The 23,386-nt window shown below is 37.4% G+C and overlaps 1 protein-coding gene and 1 non-coding gene across 2 annotated transcripts; both read right to left on the reverse strand.

Moving 5' to 3' along the window:
• Positions 1–902: 902 nt before the first annotated feature.
• On the reverse strand, positions 903–21,448 carry UXS1 (UDP-glucuronic acid decarboxylase 1). The gene is made up of 7 exons (XM_082919256.1): positions 20,689–21,448; positions 20,391–20,537; positions 20,210–20,289; positions 19,033–19,116; positions 18,800–18,874; positions 1,503–1,595; positions 903–1,390 (listed from the first exon to the last, which is right to left on the reverse strand). The coding sequence occupies exons 1-7, from the start codon at positions 21,314–21,316 to the stop codon at positions 1,181–1,183; spliced, it is 1,317 nt and encodes a 438-aa protein (XP_082775382.1). The 5' UTR covers positions 21,317–21,448; the 3' UTR covers positions 903–1,180.
• A 1,523-nt stretch (positions 21,449–22,971) lies between these two features.
• On the reverse strand, positions 22,972–23,045 carry TRNAR-UCG (transfer RNA arginine (anticodon UCG)). Its single transcript has one exon. It is a non-coding gene; the product is annotated as a tRNA-Arg (tRNA).
• Positions 23,046–23,386: the final 341 nt, after the last annotated feature.

A 23,386-nucleotide genomic window follows, 5' to 3' on the forward strand; every position in this document is an offset into this window, starting at 1 on the left:
ATGATCTGAATATCAGAGTCATGGGTGCTATTGGTGTAGAGAAAGCTTATAAAGCCATGGTATCATATTCTCAGTGTCCAAAGTTGAGAACATTGACTTTGATACCAACCTAGTCATCACAAAAAACCAAGCATAAAGAGTACAACTTTCTTTTGTTTCAAGTGGGAAAACCAGAGTATTTGGCAACCTACAATAGCTTCTATCCAAAGAACTAGGGTTGTTGCAGCCTAAGTCACCGATTTGCAGAGTGGGAGAGGCAGCGTGAAAGCATCTTTTCAAAAGTAGAGCACATTCAAAGCATTTCTACATGTAAATATATTGCATTTATTCAATATTTGAATAGTAATATTTGATGGAAAATAAGAAATTTAGGAATGTAAGTGTGTTGAAAATTTTGTCTGGGTTCACATCAATGCTACCCAAAAATGCTAATACCATAGCGAATTACGTATATGGTACACTTTCGTCTCAAAACGAAAGCGATCCCAGAAGAAATTTATAGGATAAAAGAGCTAGGGAATAAAATGACTGAGAAAATGTATCTAAATACATTGATTCATATTATCAGATTCGAATTTGTTTGAATTTTGGAATGGATTATACTCTATGTATAGTATCGTTGTGACTTTCTGTCTAGTTTTGTTAGTGGTATGTCCCCCGAGTATTTTACACATTGTTGATTCTTTTTTCAGAGTTCTTGCTCAATTTAAAAATAAAAAAATAGAATATTTTGTCACAGGACTCATTTAACCAGCCACAACAACACACATCCAAATTCAGACATGAAAATTTTGGTAAATGTAATCAGCAAACATGTCATTGCAAACCAATCTATTTTCACATGATTGATTTTCATTTATTGATCTAACAGGTTTTCTAACTTATGTATGGTTCACCCCTGAGTTTACAATGTACCCTCAAGTCTTCTAAATCATTAATTTAATGATCAAAACAAATATTTCATCACTAGTTGTTAGACAAAAAAAATCAAGAAAATTACTTCAAATCCTTACCGAACAGTAGCCAAAAAATGGGGTTCAAATTAATTGGCCTCTCAAAAGAACAGAATGCTGATAAACAACAGAAAGATAATTTAAAAGAGATTAGTAAGCAGATTGAACAACATAAAGAAAATGATTTTCATTCTATACATACTGGGGGGCTCTGCTGATTGTCGCTTCTATTTGTTTCCTTTTCCTTCATCTTCATTTAAAATGCGATTTCTAAAATCGGTCACCATAAGAGGTAGTCCCTCACGTAGCGATACCTTTGGCTCCCAGTTCAAAAGCTCCTTTGCTTTGCTAATATCTGGTTTCCTCTTATGTGGATCATCAGCGGTGTTCGGTCTGAATTCTATTGTTGCACTGGAATCAATAGTTTCTTTCACAACCTATATTTTGAGGAAGAAAATAATTTTAAGCATGGAGTAAAAACTAGAAACATTTCACAGACATACTAATATGGATTTTAAAAAATTATTAAGTATTTCAAGGAAGACAAACCTCGGCAAGCTCTATCATGGTGAATTCCCCTGGGTTACCCAAATTAAATGGCCCAACATGCTCGCCTTCCATTAAGGCCATCAGTCCATCAACCTGACAATGAGAAGAGTTTGAAATTCCCACTTGATATCATTTCAATGCTCCACAAGGAAAATATGCAGTCTAAACAATGCTTTTTTCCTTTCTTAAGGAAAAAAAAAAAAAAAAAAAAGAAGCTTTCCAAACTGAAATTTATTACTTTTAATATCGTTTTCACTCATCTGGTTTCTCAGAAAATATTCCACATATTTTTCGCAATGTTTTTGAACTGTATGCATCAAAAGGAACATGTATGATTCTTAAGGGATACAATTTTTTGGGTGTATTACATCAAAACAACATTGAAATTCTGAAGCAATCATCTGCAACTAACATAATGTTTCAAAATACAGGGGGGGGGGGGGGGGGGGGGGGGGGGGAAATGCGCCCTTTTAGTGACAAGAATAGCAATGGTTAATGCCAGAGGATGATTACAAAGGTCTCTTCAAAGAACTTCCATTTGTTTGGATAGTGATTAATCATACAACCCCATAGCATCCCTGGATCATTGGCAAGAAACAATACATGCTACCACTAACAATTAATGAATGTAAAGAGGATTGCAGGCCCAGTGTAAAAGGGCATGTTGAGAAGACAAGCTTGTTAACAAGATAACCCTCAAGTTTGTTTTAGAGATCAGAGGTCCTGAAAACAGAGGAATTAAATGTTGGGCTGTATTTTCTGTAATTGGTTTTGCAATTATAACCAATGGAGCTCATATAATATGATAAGCATTTTATAATCACTGTCGCAAATATTTTGAGTTGCATAGTTAGAAGGCCAAGGAGAAGAGGTATTCAGGGATTCTTCATTCTTGCTAAGTTGAATAACTGGTCCGAGTCTTATTTGTAGTTTGCAGACAATATAATATTTTTATCTATAAATGTAAGTCATGGAAACTTTGGAAGCTTATCTCATATTCAAGGCCCTATTGAGATGCATCAATTTGCTCAAAATAACCAAGGGAAACACTTCGTATATGACACTGGCATACCTACGGTTAGAAATTGGGCGCCCATGTGGCATGACCCTTTGAACTTTTTGAACCTTATCCATGTAAGTTTGAATTTGAATTCAAAACTAATTTGGATAACCACTCATGATATCTATATCTATCATATCAACTGATATGGATAGATTGATATATATGGTTATATATTTGATTATATATTTATATAATAGATTAATATCAGATACGTTATGTGGTTTTTATCCATAACATTTTTCCCTGACTCTCTCTCTAACGCTCTCCCACTTTTCCCTGACTCTCTCTCTAACTCTCTCCCACGAAGAGAACAATTCAGCCTTTGCACTGTAACTTGTGTGGGTGATACTCATATTGTGGTATCACTCCACTGTTGGGTGTTCGTTGTTCGCATTTTAGAAGCACGTGATTTACCCACGAGATTCTTCGTTTCAGGTTCTATCACCTAAAGGTATGATCTAAATTTTTTTCCCGCTGTGTTATAATACTTTGATTTAACATTGGTATCAGAGCTTATATGCGTATTTTCGTGTTTTCTTTAATCATGTGTATAATTTTATATAAATATATACACATTATATGCATGAAAATTAATGAAGGAGGAAGATGAAGTGCAGGGTTTCTGCACTTCCACTCTCATTAGATTGAGAGTGTTATACACCTCAATTTTTATGTTCATTAAATGTTATTTTTGAGACCATAAATGTTTTTGTTGTGAAAAATGGAGTCCGGCAATACCAAAATTAGACCAGAAAACACCCGGGAAGGCGGTGCGTGTGTTGCACGCGCTATATGACGCCGCCCAGCGGCTTCCACACGCATCCACGCGCTGCCACTCGCCAAGCGCGCTTCACATGCGCCATCACTCGCGCGTCAGCCGCGCTGTCCCCGCGCTGCGTATGAGCGCGCCGTGCAATGAGTCGCGTGCTGCGCCATGCACTGAGCCTCGCTGAGCAGCCTGCTGAGCCGCCTCTAAGCAGCGCGCTGAGCCGCGCCGCTTTTTCTCTGCCGGCTTGGCTGCCGATGTTAAGGGTCTGTTTGTTTTTTTTTTTTTAAATCCAGAATTGCGTTAAATGGTCATAAGTAATTCGTTATAGCTTTGTTTTAAGCGTGGTTGGTACTGTTAGACTCATAATTAAATTTTCTAACTTTTGAAAAAATTTCAAAATTTTATGAAAATAAATTTTTTTTTTTCTAAAATAATAATTCATTATTTCTGCTTTAAAATGCATCTAGTGTTGCATGATTAAGTTTATGGGGCTGAATTTTTTATTGTAGACTACTGTTATGGTTTACTATTTACTAGTATGGTTGTTGTATTTTCTTAGATTCTGGAATATTTATTTATGATTTCATGTGTGTTTATTAATTATTTAAAATTCCAGAAAATATCAGAAAATTTCAGAAGTGATATGCTTTCTGTTATGGTATAATCTGAATATTAAATACAGCATATGGTTGTTTTTTGCCTAGAATTTCTAATATGTTGCGATTCGAATAGCATGATCATTTTTGTTATTTGTTTAAATTTCATTATTAATTGTAACATAGCATGAGTTGATTGTGAATCTACATTATGATGCTATTGTATGGAATTAGAATATTTTATCATGCTTTTAAGACATGCCATAATCAGTGGGAGGTTGTTCAGTTGAGAGAAATCTTTGTAGATTTACTCCCGAAAACTAATATTTTGCGCATGAATTAAATTAAATTTTGGATAATTGTCACCTGTGGCGCAAGAGATGATTACGAGCATAGCGGATTTTCAATCTTGCGACTTGCGTATTATTGTCACTATTTAATTTAGATTTTTGCGGTAAAATTATATTATGCTAATCAAATTAATCCCAATGCGAATTTCTCTCTAAATTGACTTAGCTTATGGAAGTTAATTTGGTTGACTTAGACTTAGTAGAGATGTTCAAATGTGAACAATGTAATCTTATTCTTTAGATGAGCAAAAATCTTGAAAACTTTAGGTCAAACCTTAATTGAGCTAAAGTAAGGAAACATGACTCAAAGTCGCCGTGGTTTTGTTGCCTTGTTTGGCACAATAAAAATTAATGTGTGCGCTATGGTTAGCGGCACGCTACGTAGTTTTGGTTGGCGAGTTTTGGAGTTGTGAAATTAGTAAGCCCTCAATAGATCTGTATATGATCTTGACTATTGAGTTGCGCGGATTGACTTTGTAATTTGACTTGTAATGATGTTGCATCATTGGATGAAGTAACATTCAAGGGTCACGTCATCCAAGAAATGCAAGCTTAAATGAATTAGTCATTAAGTGTAAGATGAGTAGCTAGTAAAGGCAATGTTTTGCTCTCTATCCAACTATTGGGAGTGGATGGAGCAAAATTTCGAGCATTATAATAGTGTGCATTAAAGTATCACTTGAAATTAAAATATTAGCGCTTAGTAGCAGAAAAATCTATTAACACTAAGTGAAGAGATTAGCGCCAAGTGGCTGCAAAATCTATTAGCATTGCCAACTTGTCTAAGTCTGGACACTTACTATTTCTACACTTGAGTGTGAGACATGAGGAGGTGCTTTTTTGTATGATTCCTTAGCTAGGCTAACATCTTTTGAATAACGTTTACCACTAAGTGCAAAAGTTGCAGCTTAGTAATGAAAAGGTCAAGGCCGACAAGGTTGTTATGACACTAAGAATTTGACGCATGACTCGTGAGAGCATTGTGTTGAATTAGACTATTTAGCCCAATTCGCGCTTAAGTTACTTGTGGAAGCTGTCATAGATTGATAGCTTATTCTCTCCTTCTTGTAATAGTAGAATTAATTACAAGTAACTATGAAGCGAGAAACAGAGATGGTAAGAGGAGCATCGTCATCTTTCAACTAGATGCATTAAGGTGTATAGAGAATAAAATTGACTTGAAGGTGCAGGGAATTAGCACTTACTAATTAAATTTGCGACTTAGGCGCACACAAGGTTTTAAAAAGCAGCCGCAACCGTTACGTAACGGTTTTGGTGGTTACCGCCACCCGTTACGGCCACTTTTGCAGTGTGATTGAGATTCACAGGTGTGTCGGCTATAGCAACTGCTGTAGCGGTTGTAACGGTGCCGTAACGACCTGTTACGCACCGTTACGTAACGGTTCCGAACTGTTTCTTTCGAAAAAACACAGAAAAAAAACTGAGAATGGGGGAAGAGGGATAGAGAGAAGAGGAAAGATAAAGAAAGAAAATGGAGGAGCAAGAGATAGAGAGTGAGAAGAGGGAAGATAAAGAACATGTTATTGATTTGTTGAAGCTGTAAAACCTATGCTATTCTATTCAACTGCTATCACTCAACCATTTTGTTTGTGTGTCTCTATCTATATATTGTTTGAAAATAATAATAATAATAAGTGTGGTCATTATCTATTTGACTTGGTTAAAATATGTATATATATGTATATATTTAGGCTCTTATTTATTCTCTTACTTTTGTCATTATTTATCTTATATATAATAGTTAGTGATTGATTTTTTGTATAATATAAAGTCATTAATTATTAAAATAAAATGTAAAAAAACTCAGTTTATAATAATTAAAAATATGAAATATATTGGATTATACTTAAAAATTTACAAAAATTGATCAATATTTATTTTAAACCCAATAAATATGATCATGGAAAAAAAATATACGTATTGGTAAGTTTTTTTCAAATTGTGCGAAAAATAAAAAAAATTCGCGGTTCCGGTTACCGCAACCGTTACGCTACGGCCTTTACACCCCGCAACCGCAACCGCGCCACCGCCACCGTTACGGTGACCGCAACCGCTCTTCAGAACCTTGGGCGCACTTGATATCTCCATGACATCCTTTTATGATCTAGTGAATATGAATTAGTTGTGAGTCATTACCTAGTTGGGCCTAAACCTTTAAAACTTGTCTTCGAGAACTCACACATTAGGATGATTAGAATTAGTTTATGACATAAGTCATGAACCGGTGGCTTATTATACTTAATCACATTAATGAGATGATGACAGGATGGTTTGTGTAAGCCTTCTCGGGCCCACTCGCTTGTGACATCCTGCTATCATGTGAATGTGTAACTTTGTTCGCAATGGTTGCACACAAGTAAGTAGATAAACCATAGAAGGGCATCTGTATTGGCGCATTTAGTCCACTATAATATTTGTGACTAGATATGTGTAAGGGTATGATAGTTAAGCCTCAATCTCGACACATTTATAGATTACGATACGCATCTGAGTCAAGACTATTTGATCTCCCATAAGTCAAAAGTTTTGAGATGATTTTTGATATTGCACATATGAGGTCGAGATCAATTAGATAAGAGCTTTTGTGCTTTTAGTTTTGACCAAGGTGGCGAGTATCTATTTGAGTTATTTTTTAGAAAGCTCTGTGAAGAGAAATGGATGCTTAGAAAATTGATTATTCTTAGTACTCAGCAACACAAAAGTGTAGTAGAGATAAGGAATTAAGTATTGTTAATGTTAGGTGGATGATGGCACAAAATGTTTCCCAATTATGAATTGCACTAGTTTGTTGCCTATATCCCTAACTACGTGCCCTCCATATCAGATTTTACACTCCATTTGAGTAATGGGTTAGCGAAGAGCCATCTATGGGCAATCTGTAACCGTTAAGCAGCTTATCTTTATTGTACTTCTCATAAGTTTGCGAAGTTAAGACCTAGGGTTCTATAGCGCATTATTGTATGCTATCTTGTAAACACATAGAGTTATGTGGCGCATTATTGTATGCTGTCATGTAAACCCTCCGGGTCATGTGTATATAGGTAAGCAGCTTTGTAGTAGTGTAACTAAGTCACATAAAGTTTTCTTAGTAAATGTGACGTGAATAGAGTTTTGGAACTCTATAAGATAGAGAATTCTAAGCGTAGCGCTTTATGTAGCCTAGTTGAGAATGGAAAGAAATTTCCAATATCCCAGGAACAGTGGGAGCGATGTGCCTACTAATGGATTAATCCGTTAGAGAAGAATACTCTACATTCTTAGTTGCGTGGTAGCAATTGTGAAATTTTTCCACGTCACCACTGAGTGATTGAGAGGGAAACATTCATGATTGCTCTGCAAGATGATAAAGAGCCTAGGATAATGCCAAGGACTCTAGTCCCCTGTTTTTAGAAAGTGGATTAATGTTGCGCAGTTTAAGACAGAGTCTTTGAGGATTAACCATTTCTATAAATTGGTTGACTTTCCATTATGATGCAAAACTGTTGTAAAGCTATATGCATTTTGGATAGTCATTGTTGAGGCATAAGGCTCACTAGATACTGAAAAGTCGCACCATTGAGAAAAGTGTAGACCATGAGAAGACTTCCTCCTGGGGAGTGAGGTTATTTCGACTTAGGCTATGATTGACATAAGTTCGGAACATCGATTTGTGAACATTGTGACCCAACTTCTCGTTGGAGAATTGGATAAGTAAATCCGTAGGGATTTACCTTCTGCTTTTATAGTGAAAAGTTAGGAGGGCAAAAAGGTTGCTAGTTCCAATAAATCTTTTACAACCTAAAACAGTTATCCAAATAGTGGTTCTTAGATTTCGTCAAGCCATGATAGGCCAACAATAATCGATGAAGACCACTGAGGCATGATCAATGGTCCAAAAGAAGTTTTTCCTTACTTAGTCATTATAAGCCAGGAATTTATAAGGTTGTCGCCACCTAGGGTGGGCAGTCCTCTATTTTAGATATGATGGACATGGGTGATGTAATTTATATGCTCGGATGTATGATCCTTAGGGATTGTTTTGGGAGAATCCCTGGTTTGTCTTCGATGACTTACATAAGGAATATCCTAGAACGATTCTAGATGCAAAATTGCAAACCCATTGACTTACCTATCGGTAAAAGCCAGAGCCTTAGCTATTGAGTGAATCATCGGATTGTCTTTGGAAGAAACAGATGACCTATATTCCTTGATTTTTTTTTTTGTTGTGGGAGCCTGAAGTACATTATGTGGGCGTATTCGGCATGATAAGTGTTATCTTTGGTAAATGGTCAACTGAGTTGTTTAGACATTGACCTTGCTCATTAGACTATGGATAGAATGCTTTACTAGTAGTATATTAATTTGCTCCTTGTAAGATTCAATGTGCTAGTTAGGCGCATCTTGAATAAACACAGATTGGTCACCAAAATATCTTTAGAGAGGTTATTGTGCAAGAGGTAGTGATCTTGAATTACTTCATGTGAAGCGCACATGGTGGATTCCATTGTATATACTTATCGCAAGAGGTGCTAATAAGGCTTATGTTTGGAATCTAGAATTGCGCAAGCTGTGTCGTGTTTTTTTTAAAAAAATCGATCACTTATTTGTTATGAGATGATGAGATGTTGACACTATTATGGTTTGTGTCATAATGATTAGCAAATGATGATGTCAGCAGGCAAGATTAGCTCACTCACACGAGCAATCGCCTTTGGTGCTTGGGAGCGAGTAAGGATGAGACTAGTGGTTTATTTTTATTTGGAGCCAAGAAAGGCTTAAATTATCCACTATGTATGTCGCCTTGGTTACAACCAAGATGAGGTCGTGATAAGGACCAAACATGGATGTTAATACCCGCTTTCCATGTTGTGCCTCTTATGATTAGCCAGATGCGAGATCTCATTTGGCGCCTGGTAGGCGAGCAAATAAAGAATTCGGGTTAGGCGCTAGAAAGCGACTAGACTAAGATCTGTTCGGTGTATCGAGTATAACGTCACTCTTTTGGAAGAGTTACTCCACCGTAACATGTATTCATACTATATGTGCTTGGCGACCGAGTAATGAGGTGAGAGAATGGATCCTTGTTTCCTCACCGTGTGAGTCTTACATGTCATTATTGATATGACTTTCATTTATGTACCCTTTTGTGACTTTTGATTATGTTATAAGATAAGGGGTTGATGTTCTGCTACTTTAGTATGTTGTCTGCAGTCATGTATGATTCGGCCTTAAGAGACATCACTGGGAAAGCGGTCAATCCTAAACTAAATGGCATGAGGGCAAAGGGAAGATCATCTCGTATTATACCACTGTTGTATATTCACTGCTGACAACTCACATCGCTCTGTATGAGAGGCGGATTGAGTGTGAATATATTACAAGAATTGAGAGGGTCAAACATGCTCTTTTTTTTTAGGGATTAGAGATGTTTTTGGGACCGGTGTAATTAGATGGGTCTAGGATATATGAGACACTATTTCTGTTCTTTTTGGGTTGATGTCTCTATGCTGGCTCATTTTGAGTTTCTAGTATAAAGCTTCCACATGCAGGTGTTCTTCGCAGTTGCACGGTGCATTGGCTAGTATGAGATTGTTCATTTTTTGGGAAGATTGAGATAGAGATGTGGCAGTGTCATGCCAACTCATGTGCGAGTGGGAGATGTTAGAAATTGGACACCCATGTGGCATGACCTTTTGAACCTTATCCATGTAAGTTTGAATTTGAATTCAAAACTTATTTGAATTCAAAACTTATTTGAATAACCACTCATGATATCTATATCTATCATATCAACTGATATGGATAGATTGATATATATAGTTATATATCTGATTATATATTTATATAATAGATTAATATCAGATACGTTATGTGGTTTTTACCCATAATCTTTTCCCCTGACTCTCTCTAACTCTCTCCCATGAAGAGAACGATCCAGCCTTTGCATTGTGACTTATGTGGGTGATACTCATAATATGGTATCACTCTACTACTGGGTGTTCGTTGTTCACATATTAGAAGCACGTGATTTACCCACGAGATTCTTCGCTTCAGGTTCTATCACCTAAAGGTATGATCTAAATGTTTTTCCCGCTGCGTTATAATACTTTGATTTAACACCTGCTGAAAGAAGCATTATAATGCAAGAAACTACGCCTCTGTTCTGTAGGCTCACTGACCTCCAATACACTTGGGCCTTCCTTTAGGAAACAACACTTTGCCTAAATTTGATTATCAAAATTAGGGAAATAATCTTCCCATCAACAATATAATAATGGCTTGCTTGTCCAGGCCAAGAATCTAGAATTCTAGAAAATCTAAGTGGATGCCTATAGCAATCTGAATAGCCATGTACAAAACTTTGTCGAGCAAATGACAAACAAGAAAAAGGTAACACTGGTGCCTCCCTGCTTTAACAAAATTTAACCTATTTAGTAAAAATCAATGTTGATAGAGCAAAATGGGCTTGAATAAAGTGGCTATTGAAGAAAGAATGCATGTGCTTCATTAAATATTCACAACTATTTATGCTATACCCGAAGCTTTAAAGTTCAAAATAAAAATTCTCAAACAAGGGATTCTCATGTTTGCAAGAATTTTAATGAATCTTACAAGCTTACTTCTACATTTGGACAACACAAAGAAGAGCAAATTTGTGTTTTCCAGAATTCCCAGCCAAAATTCATTTTTAATTTTGTACATTTAAGTAGTGTTTGGTTCACGGGAATAAAATAAAATGGAATGAAATGGTCATTCCTTAGTCTTCTTATGGAATGACCATTCTTTTTGTAAGATAAATTGATAGAGAGAAAAATACAGAGAGAATAAATTGTATGTATTCTGATTGATGTTCTATTCAGTGATTTACAACACTCTCATTTATAGAGAGTAAATAGGGTACATTGGATGCTAACCCACCGAAAGAATAAAGATACAACATTATTTATACAACAACATGAGTAGGACAGCTAGATAGTGCAGCTGTATTACATTAATATTACACTAATAACACTAACAGCCCCCCTCAAACTCAAGGAGGATAGGTACTAGCCAACTTGAGTTTGGAGAGAGTAACAAAACAGGAAAATAAAATAAATAAAATAAAATAGGATAGGAGACACTGTATGGTCGTGTCAGATCGTTGTTGAAGACACTGTGTGGTCGTGTCAGACCGTTGGAGAATATAAGGTTTGGACAGTTTACGAGGTCATGCCGGACCGATGTAGAAGCTGACCGGAATCAATGTCGGGACAGTTTACGGGGTCATGCCGGACCGAAGTAGAAGCTTGTGGTGGTGCACCAAGGAGGCGACTTAGGGAGTGCGCCATGGGGTGGCTTGAGAGGTTCCCATGGTGTATAACCATGCTCGCCAGCTTGGGTGGTTCGCATGGTGTGTAACCATGCTCACCATGATATAGGTATAACCCCCCCTCAAACTCAAATAGGTGTGAAGATAAAAATCTATTTGAGTTTGAAACAAAGGGATTGAAAAAGTGGAGCAGAGCAGCTCAACACAGAGTGGAGATGTTATAAAAAAATAATAATAATAATAAAAATGGTAGAAAGGTTTTTTTTTTTTTTTTTTGGTGTGATGTAGAACGGTGAGCGGGGTGGATCCCTGATAAGAATAAAACAAGGGTGTTGTGCAAGCTGGATGGCAAGAAGGGTACAAGGTTGGTGGAGCAGAAAAATCAGTGAGGTGGTGTTGAATCTGTGTTTGTTTTGGGCTTTTTTTTTATTTTATTTTTTATTTATTTATTTATTTATTTTGGTTTGTGTGGTTGGTTTGGTGTTTGTGGAGAAGGAAATAAAAATAAAGATAAGAAAAATCAGAGATGGTTTCTGAGCCCTGGTGGGGTAGGATAATATATAAACATATATATATATATATAAAATAAAATAAAGTAAAAATCAGAGGAGGCTGGGTGTGTTGGGAGCTGTGTGTGTGGGGAGAATGGAATCAAAAAAAAATAAGAGTGGTTTTGTGTTTAAAGAAAAGAGGAGTCGGTGGGCAATATTAAAATAAAAAAAAAGGAAAAGAGTGGGTGTAAAGTGAGAGAGAGAGTCATTGGATGCATGTCTCAATGTGTGCTGTCCGTGTGTATGGTGATGTCCCATGTACCTGTGTGTGTATGGCGGTCTTTGTTTTCTTTTCTTTTTTTTTTTTTTTTTTTTTTTTTTTGGTACTCCAACCCTCTGCCGAGAGAGAGAGCTAGAGAGAGGGAGTTGCAGAGAAAGAGGTGCCGGGAGGTTGATGCCGTGTGTGGTGTGTTATGTGTGTGTGTTGTCTCTCTTTAAACCGTGTGTGTGGGAATGGTGTGTTGGGTGACAGCAATTGTTGGGTCCAGCAGAGATTCTTGAAGGTGCCTCACAGTGGACGAGCATTTCGTCGAGAGAGATCGGAAGGGTGGTGTCGTGGCCGTGGACAACCATGGAGGCGGAGTCGCCGACGAGGCAGATATCGATTCCGGCGGTGTAGAGGTGGATCAACTTGGTGTCGAGAAGCTTGAGAATGCCGTCGCAGATCGAAGAGAGCTCGTTCTCAATCTTGGACCTGTAGTCCTTGATGGTGGAGACATGGTCGGCGTTGCCGCGAGACTCCTCCTTCTGCTCGATCGAGGAGATGATCCGCCACGAAGCACGACGAGCGCCGATCACGTTCTGGTAGGCGACGGAGAGGAGGTTGCGCTCCTCCACTGTGAGCTCCTCGGATGCGACGACGGTGGAGGAGACTTTTTCCATGAATTCCACCATTTCTTCGTAGTGCTCGGCTTGCTCGGCCAGCTTGGCTATGTAGACGCTCTCTTCGCGTGGGGTTGATGTCGCCATTGGAGGAATTTGGCTGAGATCTGATCTGAGAAGAAGAAGAAGGGAGAGGTTGCGTTTCCCTGTTTTTTTTTTTTTTTTTTTTTGTTGTTGTTGTTGTTGTTGTTGTTGTTGAGGGAAAACAGAGACAGAGCATGGCTTGGTTTCACCCTCTGTTTCTAAAATTCCAACGGGCAGCGAAGGCAAGGTTGCCGGCCGGCTGCCCGCCGGTGAGAAAACAAAATACAGGCCTAAATCTTATAGCTCTGATACCATGTAAGATAAATTGATAGAGAGAAAAATACAGAGAGAATAAATTGTATGTATTCTGATTGATGTTTTATTCAGTGATTTACAACACTCTCATTTATAGAGAGTAAATAGGGTACATTGGATGCTAACCCACCGAAAGCATAAAGATACAACATTATTTATACAACAACATGAGTAGGACAGCTAGATAGTGCAACTGTATTACATTAATATTACACTAATAACACTAACACTTTTAAAATGATGATTCCATCTAAAATACATTCTTCATCATTTTTTCAGTGAACCAATCGTGAGAATGACCATTCCTTTAAAACGATGATTCTATGTATAATACATTTTTCATCATATTTTTGGTGAGCCAATCGTGAGAATGAACATTATGTTGGAATGACCATTTCATTCCATTTTATTTCATTCCAGTGAACCAAACAAAGCATTTGTTTTTAGAGGTCAGGTTATTTATGGTGTGGAATAAGAAGGGTTATTCATTGAGCTGTTGGACAATGCAACAATTCTACAAATCAAAGATTATGATAAAATTGCTGTTGATTATAAATTTGATAAAATAAAATAAAAATGGAAACTTTGGTGTCAATAAATCAAGGTGGTAAATGGTTGAGGATGATAAACCAAAAGAAGAAATGAAACGTCTCATAAATATGATTTCAAAGTAAACGTGATAGACCTCGGACTCGCAAGAAATCAAAGGAATAAATTGTCTCCTTCATTCACTACGGCCAGGACAGGTATTACAACAATTTCAATCCAGACATTTCATTTCGTATTACTGTTAAACAGCAATAAAGAGCTCTACTTCTATGAGGCCAACAGAAAAAAAAAAAAAAAAAAATCAATCAAAATTTTTTTAAGGCTTTGTTTGTTTCGACGTAAAATATTTTACACAAAAAAATATTTTTCTTATAAATTGATTTTACACAGAAAAAATATTTTTGTTTTTATTTTTCAGCATTTGGTTGACACTTAAAACAAAAACTGTTAATATAATTGTTAAATTGTTAATTGAATCTTTAGCTTTAGTATAATTATTAATTGTATAAGTTTATGCTTTCCTTTTTGCTTTCGGTGATAGTGGAGCACTTTGGTATCCAATGTAACCATTCTTCTCTCTATAAAGAGAGAGTTCATTCCTCTTTGAATGTATCACATACAATACAGAAATACAACAATCTTGTAACACATCAATCAATCAATAACACATCAAAGATTTAACATGGTATCAGAGCTATAGGTTAAAGATCTTGGTGTTCTTCGCCTTCCGGCGGGCGGTAACCTTGCCTTGACCGTCCGCCGGATCTCAACCAATTCAAACCTCCCTCTCCCTCTCGGCACCTCACTGAAACACACTACCATGATCATCACTCACTCAATTCACAGACCCACCCATCAGCGTCACCCGAGTCGGCAACGGTAGCTTCGGAAGCACTCCTCAGAAATTCTTGACCAGTAGAATACAAGCACTCCTCTCACATGCTTCCCCTCTCTTTAGCCTCCGACATCACCGCCGTCAAGGGCCACAAAACCCTAGATCTCGTCCCTATCGATCACCTTCCGAAGGCGCTCACCATCGCCGACCTATCTCCGGCGCCGATTCACGGCAATCAGCTCCGAGTCGCCTACCAAGGCGTCCCCGGCACTTACAGCGAAGCCGCTGCCGGCAAAGCCTATCCGAACTGCGAAGCCATCCCTTGCGACCAGTTCGAAGTCGCATTCCAAGCCGTCGAGCTCTGGATCGCCGACAGAGCCGTCTTGCCGGTAGAGAACTCTCTCGGCGGAAGCATCCACCGGAACTACGATTTCCTCCTCCGCCACCGACTCCACATCGCGCTTGCGGAGGTTCAGGAGTTCACCTCTTTCTTGAGGTTGTTGGGGAGCTATCCCATGGACATGACACCTTGAGAGGGAGAACATGATCTAAGGAGCTAATGCTCTCTTTCTGCCCGAATGCTCTCTCTCTCTCTCTCTCTCTCTCTCTTTGCAATACACTCACCAAGCTCTTTCTCTCTCTCTCTCGGTGTGCGTGGACGGAGGAGAATATCTGGGCTAAATATACACAGATAAAAATATATATATATATATATATATATTTTTTTTTTTCTCTCACTTTAAACCCTCTCTTTTTCTTTCTTTTTATTTTTATATTGACATCCACAGACCACCAACTGGACTCCAACGGCTAATCAATCCCCACTCTACTATTTTGTTGATTATATATATATATATATATATAGAGGAGCACCTCCCCAGACACCTTTTTTTTTTTTTATCATCATCCACTTTCATCTTTCACTTCACGCTTTACCCACCACACCACCCAACTTGTCTCCAACCCCTTTAATTTTTAATTTCTGTTATCTTTTTTATCATTTAAATACTCACTACACTTTTTTTTTTATATATTTTCACTAGGTGCTTCTCTTCTTTTCTTTTCTTTTTTATTTATTTATTTCTTTTTCTTTATTTATTTATTTTTTTTTTTACTCTTCTTTGTCAAAAAAAAAAAAAAAAAAAAAAAAAAAAAACCACAACAACAGCAGCAAAAATCCACACACACTCTTTTATTCATGTGGGGGTTCACAAAACAAAAAAAAAAAAAAAACAAAAAAAAACACAACCAAAAAAAACACAAACAAAAAAAAAAAAAAAAACAAAACAAAACAAAAAAAAAAAAAAAAAACAAAAAAAAACAAACACCATCACCACAACAACAGATTTGTTTTCTTTTCTGCAGACGGCCACACACCGACATCCCTTCTCTACTCTACCGCCGGTCTCTTCTTCTTGCCTCCGTCCTGGGCGGCCCTTGACAGTGTTGCCTCCGTGTTTCCCACTCCACTGGGCACGATCACTCCACTCTGCTCCTCCACTGCAGCATATGGCGGCCCTCCAAATCGGAACATCACGGTGGCCTTCCGCTTCAGCTCCTTGTTTTCTGCCCTTAGCACGCTTATCTCTGCTCGCGCATCCTCATACATGCGTTGGAGCAGAGCCAGCTGGGAGTTTAACTGCTGCACCTCATTTGTCCTACTCTGCAGCCGGTGCGACAAGTTTGTGACCGCCGTCATGGACTCCACACATGCCTTCAAAGTATACTGATTGGCCTCCACATCCGACTGCACTGCCATTTTTTGCTCCACCGACTGCATCGGAAAGTTCAACGGAGCAAACCCAGTGGTGTTTGGTTGAGGTTCCTGGGACACCGCACCAGTTATTTCTCTTGTGGGCTCGATCAGTTCTGGAAAGAGGGTGAGCAGTCCACGGGAAGACGAAGACGAAGCCATTTTTTTTTTGGGCAACAGAGTGTTACAGACTATCTCTCTCAGCAAAACGACCTCTCTTTCTCAGCAAAACGAAGAATTTTTCAGAGGTTTCTCTCAGTTTTTCTGTCTCAGTTTCTGCCTCCTCCGCTTCGGTTTATAAAGACCATGACACAGAGGCAGCCACGCGCATCGCACGCCTTTTGACGCCGACAACCTGGCACGCCTTTTCATGGCACGCCTTTTGATGCCTCGGGCACGCCTTTTGATGACACGCCTTTTGAGGTGCGGGCACACCTTTTGAGGGCACGACTTTTGAGGGCTCGATATCTACATCCATGTATATTTTTTGGGCAGCCTATCTACACACTCATACAGTGTCTTCTACACCGGTCAGCTTTATCAATCCCTTTGTTTCAACCTCAAATAGGTTTCTATCTTTACACCTATTTGAGTTTGAGGGGGGGTTATACACAGTATCATGTATAAGTCGCTCATGGCGCACTCCCTAAGTCGCCCCCTTGGTGCACCACCACAACCTCTTCTACAACGGTCCGACATGTATAAGTCGCTCATGGCGCACTCCCTAAGTCGCCCCCTTGGTGCACCACCACAACCTCTTCTACATCGGTCCGACATGACCCCGTAAACTGTCCTGCTACATCGGTCCGACATGACCCCGTAAACTGTCTTGCTACATCGGTCCGACATGACCCCGTAAACTGTCTTCTACAACGGTCCGACATGACCCCGTAAACTGTCCTGCTACAACGGTCCGACATGACCCCATAAACTGTCTTCTACAACGGTCCGACATGACCCCGTAAACTGTTCTGCTACAACGGTCCGACATGACCCCGTAAACTGTCTGCTACAACGGTCTGACACGACCATACCGTGTCTCCTATCCTATTTTATTTATCAGTTTACTTTCCTGTTTTGTTGCTCTCTTCAAACTCAAGTTGGCTAGTACCTATCCTCCTTGAGTTTGAGGGGGGCTGTTAATATAATTGTTAAATTGTTAATTGAATCTTTAGCTTTAGTATAATTATTAATTGTATAAGTTTATGCTTTCCTTTTTGCTTTCGGTGATAGTGGAGCACTTTGGTATCCAATGTAACCATTCTTCTCTCTATAAAGAGAGAGTTCATTCCTCTTTGAATGTATCACATACAATACAGAAATACAACAATCTTGTAACACATCAATCAATCAATAACACATCAAAGATTTAACAAAAACATTTATTGCCTAAAAGAGAAATTTTGATTCAATAAAATGTCATTTATGAATTTTTAATTAGGTAAGATATTTATTTGAAAAAACTAAATATGTTGAAAAGATAGTGAGTGAGAGTCAGCTTTGTAAAAATTGACTTACGGCATTTTCAAAGGTAAGTCATTTTTAAAAAAATGATGCAAAAATATTTTTCACAAAAAATGTTTTACTTGCTTTTTGTTCAACCAAACAACGGAAAAATTGTTTTACTTACTTCGTAAAAATATTTTTGACAAAAACATTTTATGTCAAAACAAATGGAGCCTAAGTAACCAATAAAACACATAAGAAAAAAGTTGTTGAAAACATTAAAGAGAACTCCATAAACTTGTGTCGGATTGAAATAAAAGAAAAAGAAAGAAAATCGAGCATCGCGTCAACCTAAATGAATGAAATGAGTTCTGAATGATGCAAATCTCTGAACTTATTCTAAAATATATAGGTCTACAATTGACATTAAAAGAATTAAAGCCCTTTTTCCCTCTCTTTTTTCCATATAAAAACTTGCTAGTTTTATATTCAAATTTGGGTTATAAGCATAAAGATAGGTATGATGACACAGCACGCACGTTTACAAAAGAATAAGAAACAAGAAGGCACTACGGTCACACGAGCCCTAGTGGGAAGCCCCTAGATAGGTCCTACTGCAGGCGGTTCTGAAATTTTGTGAACATCAAAGGGGAGGGAGGGAGGAATTCATCACCTCAACTTCTAAAAATGGGGATTGCTTTCAGTGACCATAATTGGATTGATGATCAGACCTATCCTGAATTATGATAATCTAATGAACAGTTAAGGCATTCGCAAGTGTCTCAAAAAAAAAAAAATAATAATAATAATAAAAATTGCAGCAGCATAGAAAAAGTTACAAAATATATGACATACCAAGTCAGATACATATTGGAAGCTTCGTGTTTGTTTTCCATCACCGTATACAGTCAATGGTTGCTTACGGATGGCCTGCAAGACAAGGGTGAGACAAACATTTTTACCCAATTTTGATGTTTAAAATCTACTGAATTCTCATTTTTGAAACCAAAAAGAATCTTAGTCAGGAGCTGTCTGTTTGTGTATGTGTTTGTGTGCGCGCTCAGATAAGTTGGGTCGGGAGAATAAACCTGTGAAACAAAATTGCTCACGACACGACCGTCATCTAAACACATACGGGGCCCGTATGTATTGAAGATACGAGCAATACGCACCTGCAGAGAGCAAAAATTTGGATTAAGTTGGATTAAATTTTGAATTAACAATTCAGAACTCCAATTAACATCTAAGTCATCACTTTATGTGCTATGAAACTATTATGATAGCAAATTTCTCTAATTATTCCCAAGATTAGACATTTTTATCAGGCAAATGAAACCTAATCATTCCTTATAGCTCAGTGACAACCAACAACCCACAAATTATTTCCACAACAGCCAACTTGGCCTGGTAAGAAAGCACATCCACCTTTATGTGTGCTGCTTTATGATCAAAGGACATAAAATCTGAAGCTAAGTGTTTGCACAAGACTAAACCAATGACATGCCTCAAGACACAGAGAAAAATATGTATCTGAAACTTGGAGGGAAAAAAATTCAAGAAAATGCTTTACAAAGTAGACGTGTTGAATATAGCTGGGGCAAAGAGAAGTATTGTGAACTTCTTCATGCTATCAAATGAAACTTCTTTAATGCATAAATAAAGGGAGGTACGTCTAATACACAGTCCTCATTTTGCATAATGACATTCTTTTTTTTTTGTTTTTTTTCCAGTAAGTCTAAATGACTAGCAAACATAATCACTAGCCGGCACCATTCCAGTAATACCTCGCTTTCATATGCAATCACTAAACTAATCATTCTCATTCAAGCACCTCTCTTTAATCTGAACCGTTTTGAGTTTTAACTAATACTAGAACACCACCACACCATTTGCCTTGAGTGAGGATTTTATTTTTATTCTCTTTATAAGTGTATTTGTGCAATGACACATGATAAGATGAAATGGTTATAAACCTGTATTGGCCATTACATGCAACAAAATAGATTTCGTAAACGACAACTCAAAATTGAGGTCACATGAAGTATGCCCTATGCTTAGAGAGATCCATCAAATAATTTGACAGTCCTGACACCTTGTAAACATATGAAGCTATTTACAAAGGTGACAGAGGATTTATAAAAGAGCAAGCTTTTTTCTAACCGCAAAAATGGCACATCACATTTGAGAATGAAGTAGTAGTCCTCCTGGAGTATGATAATACTTGACATAAAAATGAAAACCTCTATATTACCATAAAAATATTACCTCAACACCTGCCCCTCGATGATAATCCATTGTCAAAGTTTCAGCAGTTCGCTTGCCTTCATCATAGCAACTCCGAACACCTAGGCATTTTGCAAGTCCTTTCAGATTATGAACATCACAGAAATACACAAAATCCAAAAAAAAAAAGACTGACAAAATAATATGCTCATTTGCAGCTCACCTATTGGATTTACATGTCCCCAATATGTCTCTTTCTGGGGATGCTCAAGGGGATCCCCATAAACTTCACTAGTACTCGTAATCAAAAACCTCGCCCCAATTCGCTTTGCAAGGCCCAACATGTTAAGGGTACCCATCACATTTGTCTTGTAATCTCAGTTAAGGAATTCAATTCAAACACCTTTCAACCCAAATATGCAAATTCAAACCCCACCACCCCCCCCCCCCCCCCCCCCCCCACCCAAAAAAAAAAAAAAACCTTAGAACTAAAAAGAATAAAAACAAAAAAAAAAAGGATATGATAGTCTTGATAGGATTATACTTGTAATGAACCGGCGAAGCAGGGCAAGCCAAATGATAGATCTGATCCACCTCCAACAGTATAGGTTCAACCACATCATGCCTAATTAGCTCAAACCTCGAGTCCCCAAAATGGTGCATCACATTCGCTTTCCTCCCAGTAAAAAAATTATCTATCACAATCACATCATCACCTCTAGCAATTAATCTATCAACCAAATGACTACCCACGAACCCGGCACCGCCGGTGACCACAATTCTCAATCTTCTCCGGCCAACCCCCACCGGAATCCTCCCAACAGCCTTCCCAACACCATAATTCTCGGAACCCACATAGGGATTCGACACGGACTCGCGATCTGAGACTGAAATCGATCTGGGTATCGAAGAATGAGGCTCGGAGGGGCTGAGTTTGGAGAGATTGGGTTGGAGAATGAAGAATGTGGAGCCAATGAGGATACCCACTAGGATGAAGAGTAGTCTCTGTTCTTTGAGGAGGTAGGTGATGGATCGAGAGAGAGATTTGGGGTGTTTCAGAGCTTTGGGTGAGTATGGAGGTGATTGGTTTGAGGATGTTACTTCTTCTCGTTTGTGATTTGAGGTCGACTGTTTGTGTAACTGTTTCATGGTTTTGTGGGATTGAAATTCTTGAGATTTTTGTAAGATTGAGAGCTTGAGATTGAGAAACTGAACGATGGATTGGTGTGAACGATCATGTGGGAGATGCAGTCCAGCAGGAGAGAGAGAGAGAGAGAGAGAGAGAGAGAAAGATTTGAAAAGTAGTTATAAGAATACGCGATCGAGTAGCACAGTATTTCGGATTCTTCGCAGCCAGTGACATTTTGAACCCGACCCGTTTGATCCCCCAACCCGATCCATGTAATGTGGGCTCGGGTCGATTTTTGGCTCGTTCAAACACCTCCGGTGAGCTAATATTTAACTGTTTATGAATAATTTGGTTTCAGTTAATTTTTTTTGTTCATTCAAGCATTTTGCAATTTGAATTGAGCTAAGCTCAAACAATTTAATGCTAGACTCAATTTGCTATAACTTCAGTGAAAAAAGAACAAAATAAGTTAAACAATTCTCTACTCACGTCATGTTATATCGGTGAAAGAGATTTTGTGATAACCATAGATAAATATAAAGATTTGTGTTCTTAATCTCCAAATCAAAGCTAACACAAATGCAATGGAGCCATTTAAATAATAATAATAAGTATAAAAGATTAAAAATAAAAATTTGAAGTTGTAAAAGATTAGTGTAGCATGAACCAAAGTGATTCATGTAACACAAACAATGGTATGAATTCATCCCTTGGGCCATGCAACTTTACAAGGCCTAAAGCAAGGTTTCCCTTAGTAGCTCCGAGCTTGAAATAGAAAGGGCCATCATTTTGATCTACATATTTGTCTGAATTAGCCCACACATAGGCCCAAGGTGTTTGTATCAAATATTTCTGCATAGCCGAAATTATCACATGAATCACCAACACTACATGATCGAATGTTCATTTAACGATATTTTATTATTTTTCACCGTTTTGTTCATTTTAGGAGCCATGTAATTATTTTCATCTCAACTGTTAGTTAGACATACCATTAACATAAAATTTCTTAAAAATAAGATAATTATTTTAGTCTAAGGGATTTTTTTTTTTTTTTTTTTTTTTTTTTTTTTTTTTTTTTTTATGACAAGTCGGAAGAGAAAGAAAAAGATATTTTATGTCCCCTAATGTGGAGAAACTGTTATAAATGCGATGATACATATGATGTTTGTGGCATTCTTGATGGCAAGATTTGCAAGTAAGTGCATGAATTTGATTTTCCTTTAAATAATTAATTTTTATTTTTAAATAAACAAGCAAAGAAAGGGTTCAATGAGAAAAATAAATATGATGTTGGTAGCATCCTCGACGGCAAGGTTTGCGAGGTATTGCATGGTTTTGTAAGTTATTTTTATTTTATTAATTTAATTTTTAAATAAGGAATTGTTTGATATGTAGTAAAATAGTACATCTTTTTATCGTTTTTGAGTCATATTACATATTTATTTTTTTACACATTTTTTTGTAAAAAATATATTTATTTAGCACTTCTCAAACAACCTATAAATAAACAAAGAAAGGGTTCAATGGATTTGTAAGTTAAATGACAAAGTAATAATAAAATGGAGAAAAATAAATTAATTTTTTTACTTTTAGATAAATAAACAAAGAAAGGGTTCAAATGGATTTGTAAGTTAAATGATAAAATAATAATAAAAATGAAAAAAAAAAAAAACGACCACAGTGGGAGTCGAACCCACGACCTTCTGATCCGAAGTCAGACGCGCTAATCCACTGCGCTATGCGGTCGGAATGTACATGAGTGACAATATATATATTGATATCGACTTTTTCCAGCCTCTTCTCAGCCCATCAATTAAACCTTTCATTTTGCCCTTAAATTATTTTAAAGGCATTTATGTCTCTTTATATTGTTTATTATTTTTTATTGTTGACAACAGTAAAGAATTTCGTTTTATGAATTAATATCAAGTTTGTAATTCCATGATATAAAATCACAAATTTAGTTTTGGTATTTGCTCCTTTCAATTATTCTGTCCGCAATGTAATTTTTATTATGACATAGGCGTAGTTTGAGAAATGACTATTTTAATTTTAGTTAGTTTAGTAGGTTAAATTTTTTTGTATTT

The sequence above is a fragment of the Camellia sinensis genome, chromosome 3, assembly GCF_055761805.1.
Source record: "Camellia sinensis isolate YWXY chromosome 3, ASM5576180v1, whole genome shotgun sequence".
NCBI lineage: Eukaryota > Viridiplantae > Streptophyta > Magnoliopsida > Ericales > Theaceae > Camellia > Camellia sinensis.

What these genes read in the sequence shown, in the direction of transcription:
- UXS1 (XM_082919256.1), bottom strand. Translation starts at nt 21,316, where the DNA reads ATGAAACAGTTACACAAACAGTCGACCTCAAATCACAAACGAGAAGAA. An exon ending in GGGACATGTAAATCCAATAG is followed by an intron (nt 20,290 to 20,390) that starts GTGAGCTGCAAA and finishes CAAAATGCCTAG; the next exon opens with GTGTTCGGAGTTGCTATGAT. An exon ending in CCATGATAGAGCTTGCCGAG is followed by an intron (nt 1,391 to 1,502) that starts GTTTGTCTTCCT and finishes CTCAAAATATAG; the next exon opens with GTTGTGAAAGAAACTATTGA.